Source organism: Engystomops pustulosus, chromosome 6, assembly GCF_040894005.1.
Source record: "Engystomops pustulosus chromosome 6, aEngPut4.maternal, whole genome shotgun sequence".
NCBI lineage: Eukaryota > Metazoa > Chordata > Amphibia > Anura > Leptodactylidae > Engystomops > Engystomops pustulosus.
This window is the reverse complement of record NC_092416.1, coordinates 101,465,159-101,480,566: the sequence shown is the minus strand read 5'-3', so window position 1 is coordinate 101,480,566 and position 15,408 is coordinate 101,465,159. Positions and strand designations below refer to the sequence as shown.

Sequence of the window (15,408 nt, the reverse complement as noted above, 5' to 3'; positions counted from 1 at the left end):
AAAACTTTGGTCAGGGCACGGATGATGTTGTCTGACACGTGCTTGTGCAGGGCTGGGACAGCACATCGGGAAAAGTAGTGGCGGCTGGGGACCGAATACCGAGGGTCGGCCGCCGCCATGAGGTTTCGAAAGGCCTCGGTCTCTACCAGCCTATAGGGCAGCATCTACCGGCTAAGCAGTTTGGAGATGTGGACGTTGAGGGCTTGGGCGTGTGGGTGGGTTGCACTATAATTCCTTTTTGCGCTCCAGCGTCTGGGGTATGGAGAGCTGATGCTGGATGCTGTGGAGGATCGTGGAGGCGAAGATGGGGTCACCCGGAGGTGAACGGGCTTGGTGCCATTGAGTGGGGTGTTTAGCATTCATATGCCTGCGCATACTGGTGGTAGTTAAGCTAGTAGTTGTGGAACCCCTGCTGATCCTGGTTTGGCAAAGGTTGCACACCACAGTCCGTCGGTCATCAGGTGTTTCTTTAAAGAACCTCCAGACTTCTGAAAATCTAGCCCTCGCCACGGGAGCTTGACTACGTGAAACATTTGGCGCTGATGCACCAGCTCTGGCCCTGCCTCTCCGTCTGGCCCCACCAATGTTCTCTTCCAACCTGTTCTGCTCGCCTCTGTCTCAGAAGCACTGTGTTCACCCGGCCTATCAACCCAGCTTGGGTCTGTCACCTCATCATCCTCCGATCCCTCAGTCTGCTCGCCCCTCGGACTTCCTGCCCTGACAACAACTTCACCACTGTCTGACAACCATGTCTCCTCATCGTCCGACACCTCTTTACAAACTTCTTCCACTACGTCAATAATGTCATTATCACCCACAGACTGCGACCGGTGGAAAACCTGGGCATCGGTAAATAGCTCAGCAGCAACCGGACAAGTGGTTTGTGACTGTGGGAAGGGTCCAGAAAACAGTTCCTCAGAGTATGCCGGTTCAAATGCCAAATTTTGCTGGGAGGGGGCAGACTGGGGGGAAGGAGGCAGAGGTGGAGGAGCTGGAGGAGTGCTGATTTCGGTGACATGGGTGGACTGGGTGGAAGACTGACTGGTGGACAAATGGCTAGAAGCATTGTGCGCAATCCACGACTTCACCTCTTCGCACTGTTCTGGCCTCAACAGTGCTCTACCACGAGTCCCAGTAACTTGAGACATGATGAACCTAGGGAGTGTAGCTCTGCGGCGTTCCCCTGCTCCCTCATCAGCAGGTGGTGTCTCATCCCGCCCAGGACCACGGCCTCTGACCCCTGCAGTAGTTGGATGCCCACGTCCACGCCTTCGTCCTCTACCCCTAGCCCTCGGGTTAAACATTTTCCAAATTAAAGTGTAAACTTAAATTTTATTTTTTTTTTGTGTTTATTTTTTTTTTTTATTTATTTATTTTTTTAAACAAAACGATGCTATCCTATTGCTATGGCTAGTTTCTAACCTACACTGCCAGCACACAAATGGATTTTGTGCTGTGCCTGATGACTTTGAGTTCAAATCAAACCCCTAATAAATTGTCCCACTTCGGTGTTTGAGGTGGATATGTGTGTCACTAAGAGCTAAACACAACGGTCGCAAGTCTCCCAGCAAATTCCTCACAATATGGTACTAGCTGCACTACTAGTGGCAGGAAGCTCAGCCACAAGCAAACAGAAAAAAAGTAAAATATAACGCTATTGTAGGCCTAAGTAAGCCGTTGGGGTTCTCCTATGGCTATTTTCTAGCCTACCCTGAAAGCACACTGCTTTGCCAGATTACTTTAAGTTATAAAAAAAAATAAACGTAAAAAAAAAAAAATCAGAAGACTGTGCCTAATTCAAATCAAACCCCTAATAAATTGTCCCACTTCGGTGTTTAAGGTGGATATGTGTGTCACTAAGAGCTAAACACAACGGTAGCAAGTCTCCCTGCAAATTACTCACAATATGGTACTCGCTGCACTACTAATGGCAGCAAGCCCAGCCACAGGCAAACCAAAAAAAGGTAAAATAAAACGTTATTGTAGCCCTTGTAGAATCACTCCTGCCTAACACTATTCTAATAGAACACCCTAACGCTTTCTCTGATCTGGCCAGCCAACCACTGCTATCGACGTGTAAGGGTACCACGTCATGCTGGGTGGAGCGCAGAGTCTCCTGGCTTGTGATTGGCTCTGTTTCTGGCCGCCAAAAATCACAACGGCGGGAGATGCCATTTTCTCGAGCGGGCGAAGTATTCGTCCGAGCAACGAGCAGTTTCGAGTACGCTAATGCTCGAACGAGCATCAAGCTCGGACGAGTATGTTCGCTCATCTCTAATTAGGAAGCATTATACTTTGTGCATGAAAGGGGTATACAATGTGGTGTCCACTTAGGGGGTGCTGAATAATATGAGGGACAGTAAGGGAGGGCTTATTATACTTTGTGGCTTCACAAGAAGGTGGGGATAGAAATGCAGCAATGTCAGAGTTCTTGTTCCTTTTTCTGCATTACAAAAGTTAAAGGAAGGTTTATGCATATACAAAGTAGGCAAGAAGAGCTGCAATGCAAAAAAATAAAAAACTATACAACATTGTAAAAGAGATATGTAATCCCATAAAAATCTATAGATAAATGGAGCAACTGTTGTATTCTATCATGGCTTGCTGCATCAAAGTAAAGCTATAGTAGGTAGAGGATACTGACGCTATATATGCTATAACGTGAATGTAGGTACAATCCAAAAGTAAAGCTAAATCATGCCTTTTAACTATCTGTCTGGATCTTTTACAGGACCTACGAGGAAGTGTGATAAAAATATGCACATTTCTTGGAAAGGAGTTAGATGATAAAGAAATAGATTCTGTGGTTGGAAATGTCTCTTTTAAGAACATGAAAGAGAACAATATGTCTAATTTCACTCTTCTCCCAACTGGCTACATGGACCATGAGAAAAGTCCATTCATGAGAAAAGGTAAACAAAATGGAGTTTTCTGAAAACTTTTGTCTAACTTCATACCACCTTTGGTTAGCGACCTAATTATACACTAAAAACTTTAAAATCTGGCAATTTGCTCTTCAATCTATGCCATCCGAATTAAACCATCCTCACAAATGTAGACATATTTAAGATTTTAGTTTGTCAGAAACATTTCTTTTTGGTGCTGTTAAATATACCTAAATTAACCAGAAATTAAATTAAAGTGTAAAATTCCCCAGATTTTGCATCACAATTAGCCAGAATTAAGGTGAAGCCATAGTAACTTAACTCCAACAACATTTAAAAAGCATCTTTCACATAGTGGACTCCAAAGGATGTTTACTTACTGACAAAGGAAATAATGCCCTTCGAAGGTGTTGGAAACAATTAAAAACTTATATTTATGAAAAATGTAGAATAAAAGGGTTTGTTTATTGAAATAAAAATTATATACAATTGAATGAAATCTCTAGTGAACTTTACCTTTCCACCTGGATACAAGATGAAATACAGTTGGCTATAAAGACATACAGGTCAGGTCCATGGTACATTTATCCTACAATGTTGCAGCTGGTCCTGTAGATCCTGCAAATCAAGAAGGTAATGCAATCTTGCTAAAAAAAAATCCTGAGAACTCCTTTTTAACATCGAAGCCATGAGAGGCAATGTACAGTATGTTATGCAGGATGTCCTGAAGGTAGAGAGCTCTTAGCGTCTCTTGTATAACTACTAGGGGCAACTGACTCCACAGTTAAAATCAGTGGGCAGTGTGCTGCTCACCACCAAAGATAGAACCTCTCCCCTCAAGGCTTTCATCCAGACTGCTGCTGAATCAAAAATCACAACTAAAGACAATATAGTCCCATTTTAGGAACAGCGGTGTGTAAAAAAGGCACTTCACATGTCAGGGTGGCATATTAAACTATTATATGTACTGGTGGAAGTCTGGGCTGATTGGAGCCTGTCTGTAGTGTACATTTTCCCTCATGTAACAACTGATCGACCTAATAACAGAGGGGTCAGAGCAAAATAGATAACAGGCAAATAGCTAAACTAACCATCTTACCTTCTATTTTTCAAAATGTCTCCAAGTTAATCAATGAGCCATGTCCAGCAGTCAATAATCTCTCGCAATAAAGTACAAATGCAGTCTGTGAGATTTAATTATATAGGGCAGCAGTGGAACTACTGTTTTAACTCACTTTTTATTAAGACCCAGAATCTAACAGACCACCTATGTAATCATTTACTGTACATACACTTAGTAAATAATCCCTTAGTAAATAATAATAATTTCCGTGGCGTCCCCCGTGACAGCCTCACCTATAGAATTACTCCTTTGTAGGGGCAGGAAGTAGAGGTTAAAAGTCCCTCCCCTACTTGCCAGTGTTCTTCCTGTCCTTACACAGGGTAGGGAGAAAGAGGGGTTTTCTCTTTACTTCCAGGGGGAGGTCTGTGGGGGAGACCTTTAACAAAATCCTATTGCGCAGCTATATACCTTTAGCAGGGTCATTCCTGGCCTTGATCAGGTTAACTTCCTGGCTGCCTCCACACTGTTTTCCAGCTCTGCCTGCAGCTCCTCTGAGTGGATGGCACTCGGGTCTTCATCTCTAATTCAAGGGCCGTCTGATGCAAATACCATATATACTTGAAAAAAAGATATGCAAAAAATAGGAGCAAGCTATATACTGGGAGCAGGCACTGGGTATATACACTCACCGGCCACTTTATTAGGTACACCTGTCCAACTGCTCGTTAGCACTTAATTTCTAATCAGCCAATCACATGGCAGAAACTCAGTGCATTTAGGCATGTAGACATGGTCAAGACAATCTCCTGCAGTTCAAACCGAGCATCAGTATGGGTAAGAAAGGTGATTTGAGTGCCTTTGAACGTGGCATGGTTGTTGGTGCCAGAAGGGCTGGTCTGAGTATTTCAGAAACTGCTGATCTACTGGGATTTTCACGCACAACCATCTCTAGGGTTTACAGAGAATGGTCTGAAAAAGCAAAAACATCCAGTGAGCGGCAGTTCTGTGGGTGGAAATGCCTTGTTGATGCCAGAGGTCAGAGGAGAATGGGCAGACTGGTTTGAGCTGATAGAAAGGCAACAGTGACTCAAATCGCCACCCGTTACAACCAAGGTAGGCAGAAGAGCATCTCTGAACGCACAGTACGTCGAACTTTGAGGCAGATGGGCTACAGCAGCAGAAGACCACACCGGGTGCCACTGCTTTCAGCTAAGAACAGGAAACTGAGGCTACAATTTGCACATGCTCATCAAAATTGGACAGTAGAAGATTGGAAAAAATGTTGCCTGGTCTGATGAGTCTCGATTTCTGCTGCGACATTCGGATGGTAGGGTCAGAATTTGGCATCAACAACATGAAAGCATGGATCCATCCTGCCTTGTATCAATGGTTCAGGCTGGTGGTGGTGTTGTCATGGTGTGGGGAATATTTTCTTGGCACTCTTTGGGCCTCTTGGTACCAATTGAGCATCGTTGCAATGCCACAGCCTACCTGAGTATTGTTGCTGACCATGTCCATCCCTTTATGACCACAATGTACCCAACATCTGATGGCTACTTTCAGCAGGATAATGCGCCATGTCATAAAGCTGGAATCATCTCAGACTGGTTTCTTGAACATGACAATGAGTTCACTGTACTCAAATGGCCTCCACAGTCACCAGATCTCAATCCAATAGAGCATCTTTGGGATGTGGTGGAACGGGAGATTCGCATCATGGATGTGCAGCCGACAAATCTGCGGCAACTGTGTGATGCCATCATGTCAGTATGGACCAAAATCTCTGAGGAATTCTTCCAGCACCTTGTTGAATCTATGCCACGAAGAATTGAGGCAGTTCTGAAGGCAAAAGGGGGTCCAACCCGTTACTAGGATGGTGTACCTAATAAAATGGCCGGTGAGTGTAGAGGGGACTGGCTGTATATATACAAGGAGGCTGTTGGCTGTATACTAGGGAACTGCTGGCTATATACTAGGCCCATTTTCAGGTTTCTGATTTCCTGGATTCTGGTTCTGCAGGGAACTTGGTGGATGCTGTTATGGTCTCCCCGTATCACATCCCAGTGGTCCGCCTCGAGAAGCCTCTGGTCATCTCCTGAGTCAGCGGTCAAGTTCTCCAATCCGGTACCGCACAGAGCCTATTTCTCTGCAAGTTGGAGCTCTACATAAATAGATACTGTCCTTTTATGTGCTGCCTTGTTTCACATCGTCCCTTCCGTGGTTGCTGCTACACGCACCTGTTCTTAACTGGAAGACAGGGAATATTCTTTGTTGGGGACCAGATTGCCAGCCTCACTGCATGGTGGTTCCTCATCCAGTACCCGTGTCAGGACTTGAACCAGCGAACTTCGCTGTCCAAGGCTTCAGCTCTACCAACTGAGCTATGCAGTTATCTGGGTAGCTCCAGTGCTGATCCTTGGCCTAGTTTTATCTTCCAGTTCCTATTTCCTGTTTCCCTGTCTTTGCTCCACCCTTTCCTTGATTGGAATTCCTATTTAAACCCAGCCTTGCTTACACTTCTTTGCAAGCTTCCCGCCTTTAGTCTAGCTTGTCTCCTCTCATGCGACTGACTCCTATATTGTGCAACGACCACCAGCTTCCTCCTGACTACGATACCTCCCTGCTTCTTCAAAACTGACACTGATCTTCTCTGCTAATACCACTGGCTTCCTCCTGACTACGCTACCTGCCTCCTCCTCTGTAATGCTAAGCTTCTCCTGTGTTCCGACCTCTGGCTTCACCAACTACGATTCCTGCCTGCAATAGCCAAGTAAGTTGCAACACTTATACTCCAAAACCAAACCCAGAGCGTTACAGAATAATATTGACTAACATGGAGTCTATTGTGAACTCTTTGAGACAACAGGTGGCTGATCTACAAGATTTTGGTGCTACTTATCAGGTAAATTTCTCTAAGTTGCAAACTGTGGTATAGGATCAACAAAAAAAAAAAAAAAATCTCCTGATGGATAAAGCTCTTGCATGGGCCTCACCTTGTGTGGAAAAGAACAGTGACCTCCTTGAAAACCTTTACCAAAGCTATGGATGAAGTCTTTGATGACGCTGCTGAAAACAAATTACTTAATCTGCGTCAAGGACGATGCTCTGTTACTGAATAAATGGCAGAATATCGTCGCTGGGTAGCTGACACCAAATGGGATTTACCAGTCCAGAGGAGTCAATTTTGATGAGGGTTATCAGAACAAGTGAAAGTTGAGCTTGCCAGAGTGGAGGCCTCTGATAGTTTTGGGGACTTTGTTAAACTGTGCATCTGAATTGATCAGAGACTTACAGAACGCAGAAATGAAAAGTTGTGAATATTTTGAAACAATCCGACCTACTCTTTCAGCCAATCTAAATTTAATACACAACAAAAGACTGAAACAGCACCTGATCTTATGCAGGTTGATGTAATCCAAGAAAAAGTAAATCCTTCTCATTTTGTCATTCCTATACAAATCACCATTGGGAGCCATACATTACAATGTTCTGCTATGTTGGATTCTGGTGTAGGAGGTAATTTTATGGATTTACAGTTTGCACTTGACAATAATATTGCAAGTAGGACTAAATCCATCCCAATTGAAATGGAAACATCACTTGTATCATCTGGGCCTGTAACTGAGGAGACAATTGATCTTGGAATCTGTATTGAACCTGATCATCATGTAACTATTACTTTTCATCTGATTTCTTCTCCAAGGAATTCCATGGTTTGCTATATATAATCCTTTTATCATTATCTGAATACTGCAAGGACAATTGTCATATGAATTTATCTATCCAAAAAAAAATGCAAGTCTCTGAGATTTCTCTTCAAAAAGACAAGTTGCCACCTCAGTACCAACAATTCAATGATGTCTGCAGCAAGAAAAAAATCGCCCTTATGAATCTCCTATTGAGTTGCTTCCCAGAGCGGCTATTTCTTTTAGGCGAATTTACAATCTCTCTGAACCAGAATTAAAAGTACTCAGCGAATACATTGATGAAAATTTCAAGAAAGGCTTCATTCGTCCATCTTCATCCCCAGCTGGGGCACCCTTATTCTTTGTAGAAAAGAAAGACTCATCCTTGTGGCCATGTATTGACTACAGAGAACTAAATAAGATTACTATTAAAATTTGGTACCCTCTCCCCCTGATTCCTGAGTTACTGGAAAGACTATGCTGTGCCAAGATATTTACCAAACTTGATTTAAGAGGGACAGGCTTCTTCTTTGTGACCAAGAAGGATAGGTCACTCCGTCCATGCATTGATTATCGTGGTCTTAATAAGGTCAGGGTTAAGAACCGCTATCATTGCCATTGATCACTGAGCTCTTTGACCACCTGCATGGCTCCATGGTCTTCTCCAAACAGGACCTGTGTGGGGCCTACAACTTCATCCAGATTCACAATGGTGATGAGTGGAAGACCGCCTTTAACACTCGTGTTGGACATTCGAGTATCTGGTAATGCCTTTCGCAATGTGCAATGCACTAGCTGTATTTTGAAAATTCGTCAACAACATCTTCAGGGATTTGCTATATGCCTGTGTCGTGGTCTATCTTGATGAAATTCTGGTGTTCTCTCCAGACCTTGAGCCCCACCAGTCCCACATATGGCAAGTCCTTATTTGTCTCAGGACCAATCGCCTTTACAACAAACTTAAAAAATGCCAATTTCACCAGCCGTGTCTATCCGCGGCTATATTATTTCGACAGAGGTCTCCAGATGGATCCTGCCAAGTTTTCTGCTGTTATTCAATGGCTGCGTCTGGTAGGACTACGTGCAATACAGAAATTCCTGAGGTTTGCGAACTATTACCGGCAGTTTATCCTGTACTTCTCCTCTCTTGTATCTCCTATTGTGGCACTCACCAAGAAGGGCGCCAATCCCTGTCTCGGGCCTTCAGCAATAAAGTCTGCCTTTGCCAAAGCCCCTGTTCTCACTCGGCCTGATACAGAGAAGCCTTTTCATCTGGTAGTTCATGCCTTCTTAGTAGGAGCAGGGGTGGTGCTTACTCAGAAAGGGACCAAAGGCCGAACTCTCATGTGTGGTTTCTTTTCTAAGACTTTTTCCTCTGCAGAGAGGAATTACTCCATAGGAGATCATGAACTATTGGCGATTAAACTTGCCTTAGAAGAGTGACATTACCTTCTGGAGGGAGCTCATTTCCCAGTCTGGATCTTCACAGATCTGTCACAAGCCTGTTGGTCACTCTTCTTTTCCCATTTCAATTTTCTTATCCATTTCCGTCTGGCTGAGAAGAACATTAAGGCTGACGCCCTCTCTCGTGCCTCGGATGTCATTGGGGAGGAAACGGTTCCTCGGCATGTCATCCCTCCTGAGCGACTGGTTCTGGCTGCTCCTGTGTACCTTTGTAAACTACCTCCTGCCAAGATCTATGTCAGACCGGCTCTATGGAAGAAAATTCTGACTTGGGGACATTGCTCACGTGTGGCTGGGCACGCTGGGGTGCAGCGCTCTGTCGCCCTCATTTCCCGATTCTACAGGTGGTCATATCTGGTCACACGTGCCTATGGACTTCATCACGGACCTTTTGCCTTCCTCCAGCAATAACATCATCTGGGTGGTAACTGAACGTATTTCCAAAATGTCCCATTTTATTCCTCTGCTAGGTCTGCCGTCTTCTCCAAGTCTTGCCAGTCTGTTCTTTTATCATAACTTCACGCACCACGGACTTTCCCAGCACGTCATTTCGGATTGGGGGGTTCAGTTAATCTCTAAATTCTGGCGATCCTTGTGTAACCAACTTCAAGTAAAGGTGGAATTTTCTTCCGCCTATCACCTACAGTCTAATGGTCAGGTGGAAAGAGTTAACCAGACTCTGGGCTGCTTTCTCTGCCATTTTGTGTTGGCCCTTCAGGATGACTGATCCACACTGTTGCCATGGGCTGAGGTTTCCTATAACTCCCTGGATTCTGCATCTGCCAGCTCAGCACTTTTCTTCATCAACTATGGACTGCATCGTGCCCTCCTCTTCCTCTACGTATGCCCTCAGACGCTCCCGCAGTTGAAGAATTGGTACTGGATCTGAAGTATGTTTTTAAGCTCCAGGCTGATAGGAAACGCAGGCCTCCTCCCATCTCCTCTCCAGGTGACAAAGTCTGCTTGCCCTTCAGGTATGTCCGGCTAAAGATCCCTAGCAATTAACTTAATCCTCATTTCCTAGGTCCCTTCGAGGTACTGAAGGGCATCAATCCAGTGGCCTACAAGCTGCGCCTTCCTCCCACCATGCACATCCAGAACTCCTTCCATGTCTTGTTACTCAAGCCTGTCATCCTGAACCGCTTCTCCCAGCAAGTACCTCCTCCTGCTCCTGAGGCTGACTCCACTGACATCTTTGAGGTGAAGGAGATATGAGCTATGTAGATGGTGAGAGGTAAGTGGTTCTTCTTGGTTGACTAGAAGGCGTTTAGGCCAGAGGAGAAATCCTGGAAACCCAAGTATAATATTTGGGACCACTACAGAAATTTCCCAGGGGAGGCTGAAGGGGGGGGGGATACTGTCACAGGTGCCATGACCCCGGTCTCTGGTCGCGTGCTCACCCGTGATCCTCCATGTGCCCTAGCACACTGATGCACTTGCTTACCTGTCCCTGTTCCTTACTCCTGTCAGGTGGCCGCCAGCTTCACAAGATTTAAAGGGCCAGCTAATTGCTGCTGGCCCTTTTCAGAAAATGGTTAAAAGCTGGCGTCTCACAGCATTCCCTGCTGCTTTGAGAAAGCCTCTGTCCCTGGCTTGCGCTTGTGTTTGGATTTCCCGTTGTGACCCCAGTTCTGCATTTGGCCCTGACCTCCTGCTTTGTTCCTGACGTTGATCCTGTACTGCTTGTCTCCACCTCCTGCCTGTCCCTGACCACAAATTTACGTTCCGTTTCTGTACCAGGCCTTGGCTGCCACCGCAGACAAAGTTGCACCTGTGGAATGACCTGGTTGTACCGCGCCGCAGTAAGTTCAACCCACTTTTGCGGCGTGATATGGTGAAAACTGGGTACCACTTAGACTTTAAAATCAAATACCAAACGTGGATGTGCTATATGACTGGGTCCACATACACAAATTGTTTATTTACAAAAAAGGTCCCTAGGGACCTCACTGAGACCATTGGTCTAAAACTTAACTTTTAATAGGTTTGTACATTAAAAAGTAATAATTAACTTGCTGAGACCTATTGAAGACATACAATTAAAAGTTCTACAAATCAATGGTGTTGGGGTATATTATTATCTGTGATCAAGTCCTAGTAGAAGTGGAACGGAGTTAACTCCTGTGTGAATCTAAAGCAGGGAGAACCACTAGAGGTCGCTAAAGTACGGTTCTAATAAACCTATGTTTTGAGTCAGTAGTGTTTTGACATAATTTTTTAATTAATTCTGCAACTTTGGGGGGGCGTGGCTAGCAGCCAACATGGCCGAACACGTTTGAGGAGAGCTCCGTGCGGACCCCTAATTATCCGGACAATATCCTGCGGCACCAGCAACCCAGAGGTGACACAAGCCTCCTGCGTACCCCAGAGCACACGACATCGCGGCCCGAGACACGCGCGCAAGCCGGGCCGGAAGTGTCGCTCCGGACATAGCAGCTCCTGCGCACAGAATCTCCTGGACAGCGGGCGACACAAAATCTCACGGAGGCACCGCACCTCAAGGGCAAGAGGCTTCAAGCAACCAACCCTAGGTAAGCTGAGGAGCGGGGACCGCGATACCTATAGGCCTGGCCCAATATACTGAGGAGTCGGAGAGCTGCGTCAGCGCACCCACACAGTGCTGACAGGTGCAGAAGCAAGGCCACGGCTCAGGCCAGAATATTGATAGCAACAGGAAGACCCTGAGCTCACTCAGAGCACCACAGGACATTATACCTCCAGGGTGCATCTAACAACCCAAAGGGCTGTAGCCCTTAGCATCCCTCAGAATGGGCACCACCAAGGCAAATGCAGCTGAGAGGCTGCGAGAATATGCTCGCACGGAACAGGGAGAAACGTCCCGCACCTCACAGCCCCAACGGTCATCTCAGACCAGGGCAAAGCAAAGTTCCAGCGGCCCTGCGGCATCTGAGGAGGAAACAGAAGAACCCACCCTGAAGCAGGTTACCTCTCAAGTACTAGCTGCGATAGACGCATGCAAAAGTTCTCTGACTGGGAAGCTGGATGAGGTTAGGGTGGACGTCAGCTTGCTCAGGCAAGACCTTCAGAGCCTGAGAGACAGAGTGCACAATGCAGAGGAGAGGATATCACAAATAGAAGACAGAAATGCCAATATACCTAGAACAGTCACCATCTTGAAATCAGACTCTGAGGCACTGAAACAAAAGGCGGATGACATGGAGAATCGCCTGAGGCGAAATAACATAAGAATCATCGGCCTCCCTGAACGTACTGAAGGCCGTTCGCCAGAGGATTATGTAGAGGGATGGATAAAAGGCTTATTTCCAGAAGCGCACTTCTCTGCAGCATATGCAGTTGAAAGGGCTCAAAGGGTGCCAGCCAGAGCACCACCTCCAGGAGCCCCTCCAAGACCGCTGCTAGCCAGATTTTTGAACAGCAGAGATTGGGACATTATCCTGCAGCAAGCCCGCAGAAAGGCGGACATCAGAGTAGACAACGCAAGGGTGTCCATCTTCCCAGACTTCTCGCTGGAACTGCAGAAGAAAAGAGCAACATTCCTGGACGTCAAAAAGAGGCTTTGTGATAAGAACCTCCCGTACTCCGTGGCCTATCCTGCGCGCCTCAGAGTCGTGGACGGCGACAGAGTCCTGTTCTTCGTGACCCCGAGCGAAGCCAACGACTGGTTGGCACAACATAGAAGATCTCCTCCTCGCCAGGAGAGCTGATTTACATATGAGACTTCTGGTATCCTTTACATTTTACCAATTTATCACGTGGGCATATTCGAAGCCCTGGGGGTTTGTTATATGTTATACAAGAACTGGGACTAGATTGTGCGGGGACTTAAGGGTGTCTTATTTCCTGCAAGATGTTGGTCAGTTGTATTGCCCGGGTACTGGGGTCATGGTTATATGACAGGGGTCCAGGGAAAGGAGTATATACTACATGCCTATGTTACATCCCACGAGGCATGAGTATCCCACAACGCTAGCCAGTTATGCCCTGATCCGCCCCGCGCAGAGGGACCAGCAGTTTCACTGTTGCCAAAGCGGTGGGGGATTAGGAGCATTCACGTTACAACGTTGTTGTTATTACAGTTTTTTTGTTACAGTATATAAGTATCGTGTCAGACCCACACAAGCTCAGGGTGTAGAAAAGGTGGAGACAAATATCCAACCCCTAAAAACAATTTATCTTTGCACATACATGTCAAAAAATCTTTGTCGGAGCTTAGATTCCTTACATGGAACGTCCGCGGCCTTGGTAGCCCTAATAAACGCTTGATGGTAACTACACACTTGAAACAATTGAACCCGCACATAATATGTTTGCAGGAGACACATCTTATCCCCTCCAAGGTACAGTCCTTGCACAAACCCTGGATCCAATGGGGAGCACACTCCTGTTATAACACCTCATCAAGAGGGGTCTCGGTGCTAGTACATAAAGCGGTTCGGTGGGAGGTGAAAACGCAACTAGCCGACCCAGAGGGTAGGTTTGTGTTTGTACATGCTCATATAGATGGCATCCCTTATAATTTGATGGCGATATATATTCCACCACCTGCATCTATGCAGGTTCTGCGCCAAGCAACTTTGTTCGCAACGTCTCACCCACAAGCGACGAATATTTGCCTGGGTGATTTCAATATGTTTTTAAACCAATCACTAGATCAGTTCCACAACATGCAGACTCTTCCAACAAGAACGCAAGATAGTAGCCTATCACGGTTCTTAATAGAAATGGGATGGTCGGACTTCTGGAGGCAAAGAAACCTGGTAGCCAAGACCTATTCATGCTACAGTGCCTCCCACAAGTCTTTGTCCTGTATAGACTACATTGTAGGGTCTACAAACATAATCCCACACATACAAAACATACAATATCATCCCAGAGGCATATCCGACCATTCACCGGTGACCTGTGTCATAGGGAAACGCTCTGCCTCTTCCATGCATAAGCTTATGATCCACCCCTTTTGGTTACAACTAATAGGACCATCAGACAGGGTGCCTGAACAGTTGAACGCATTCTTCCAGGCCCACAATCCAGAGACTGCCTACACATCTCTCTGGGAAGCAACAAAGGCCTATATGCGTACTTGCTTACAATCTGCAATCTCCTTCATTAAGAGGGAATCTGTAAAGAAAGAGGCAGAATTAGCAATACAATGTCAATCCTTAGAGCAACAGTACATCGCAGATCCCACTGAGGCAAACAGAGTCAAATGGTTGCACACAGGTTGCCTGTACCTTCACGCTCTAAAGGAGAAAGCCGATAACAAGTTGTTTTTTTACAAGCAGACCACCTTTGAATTGGGCAATCAGTCAGCAAAGTTGTTGGCCCATTTAGCACAACAGCACACTATGTCCCCGCCTATCTTAGAGATTAGAGAGGAACATGGAACTATTTTAAAAACACACAAGGAAATACTGAATAGATTCACGGAATTCTACACAGACCTATATAATACCAAATTAGAAAAGACAGATAATGACAATAACGCATATCTAGAGAATGTACAATTCCCATCACTAACCCTGGAACAGCGTAACCAATAGGATGGCCCCATAACTTCAGAGGAGATAGAAGATGCGATAGATAGCTTAAACAACAACAAAGCATCAGGTCCTGACGGGCTCCCCAAGGAAGTGTATGCCAGATACAAAGACCTTCTTGTTCCCCGTTTACAAAAAATGTACTCCGCCACTTTTGAGGCCAGGGCTTTGCCCCCCTCTCTTTATGAAGCCACGGTAGTACTAATTCTTAAGCAAGGAAAGGATCCCACAGACTGTGGGTCCTACCGCCTCATAGCATTACTCAATATTGACTACAAAATCCTTACTAGGATTTTTGCGACTAGACTAAATACCGTAATCCTCTCCTTGGTCCATTTGAATCAATGTGGTTTCATGCCAGGCAAATCCACGTCTGATAACATAAGAAGGGTGCAAGTGGCGGCACAGATAGGACAGGTGACGGGGAGAGGGCAAGCCCTGGCTTCCCTAGACACGGCCAAGGCATTTGACTCTATCGAGTGGGCCTTCCTCAAACAATGTATACGGAAGTTTATACTTGGATTTATATCTTGGATTTGGGCCAAGATTCTCCACTTGGATTGATATCCTGTATGCGGCGCCAGTTAGTAAACTCTTAATTAATGGGGAGCTGTCGGATCAATTTGTATTACATAGGGGTACCCGGCAGGAATGTCCGCTTTCCCCGCTCCTCTTTGCCTTGGCAATAGAAGCCTTAGCGCTGAGACTTGGGCAAGACGAAGTCTATCGTGGTATAAAAGTGGGAGAGAGAGAAGACCGGGTCGGCTTGTACGCCGATGACATGGTGCTGT

The 15,408-nt window shown here is 45.8% G+C and overlaps 1 protein-coding gene across 2 annotated transcripts in view; it reads left to right on the top strand.

Annotated features, from left to right (window-relative positions):
- Positions 1-15,408, top strand: part of LOC140064053 (sulfotransferase 2B1-like) — a 151,902-nt gene that overhangs the window by 105,854 nt on the left and 30,640 nt on the right. For both annotated transcript variants that reach the window (XM_072110495.1, XM_072110494.1), the window contains one exon: positions 2,732-2,912. In XM_072110495.1, coding sequence (XP_071966596.1) covers positions 2,732-2,912 — 181 coding nt within the window. The remainder of the gene's footprint in view (positions 1-2,731; positions 2,913-15,408) is intronic.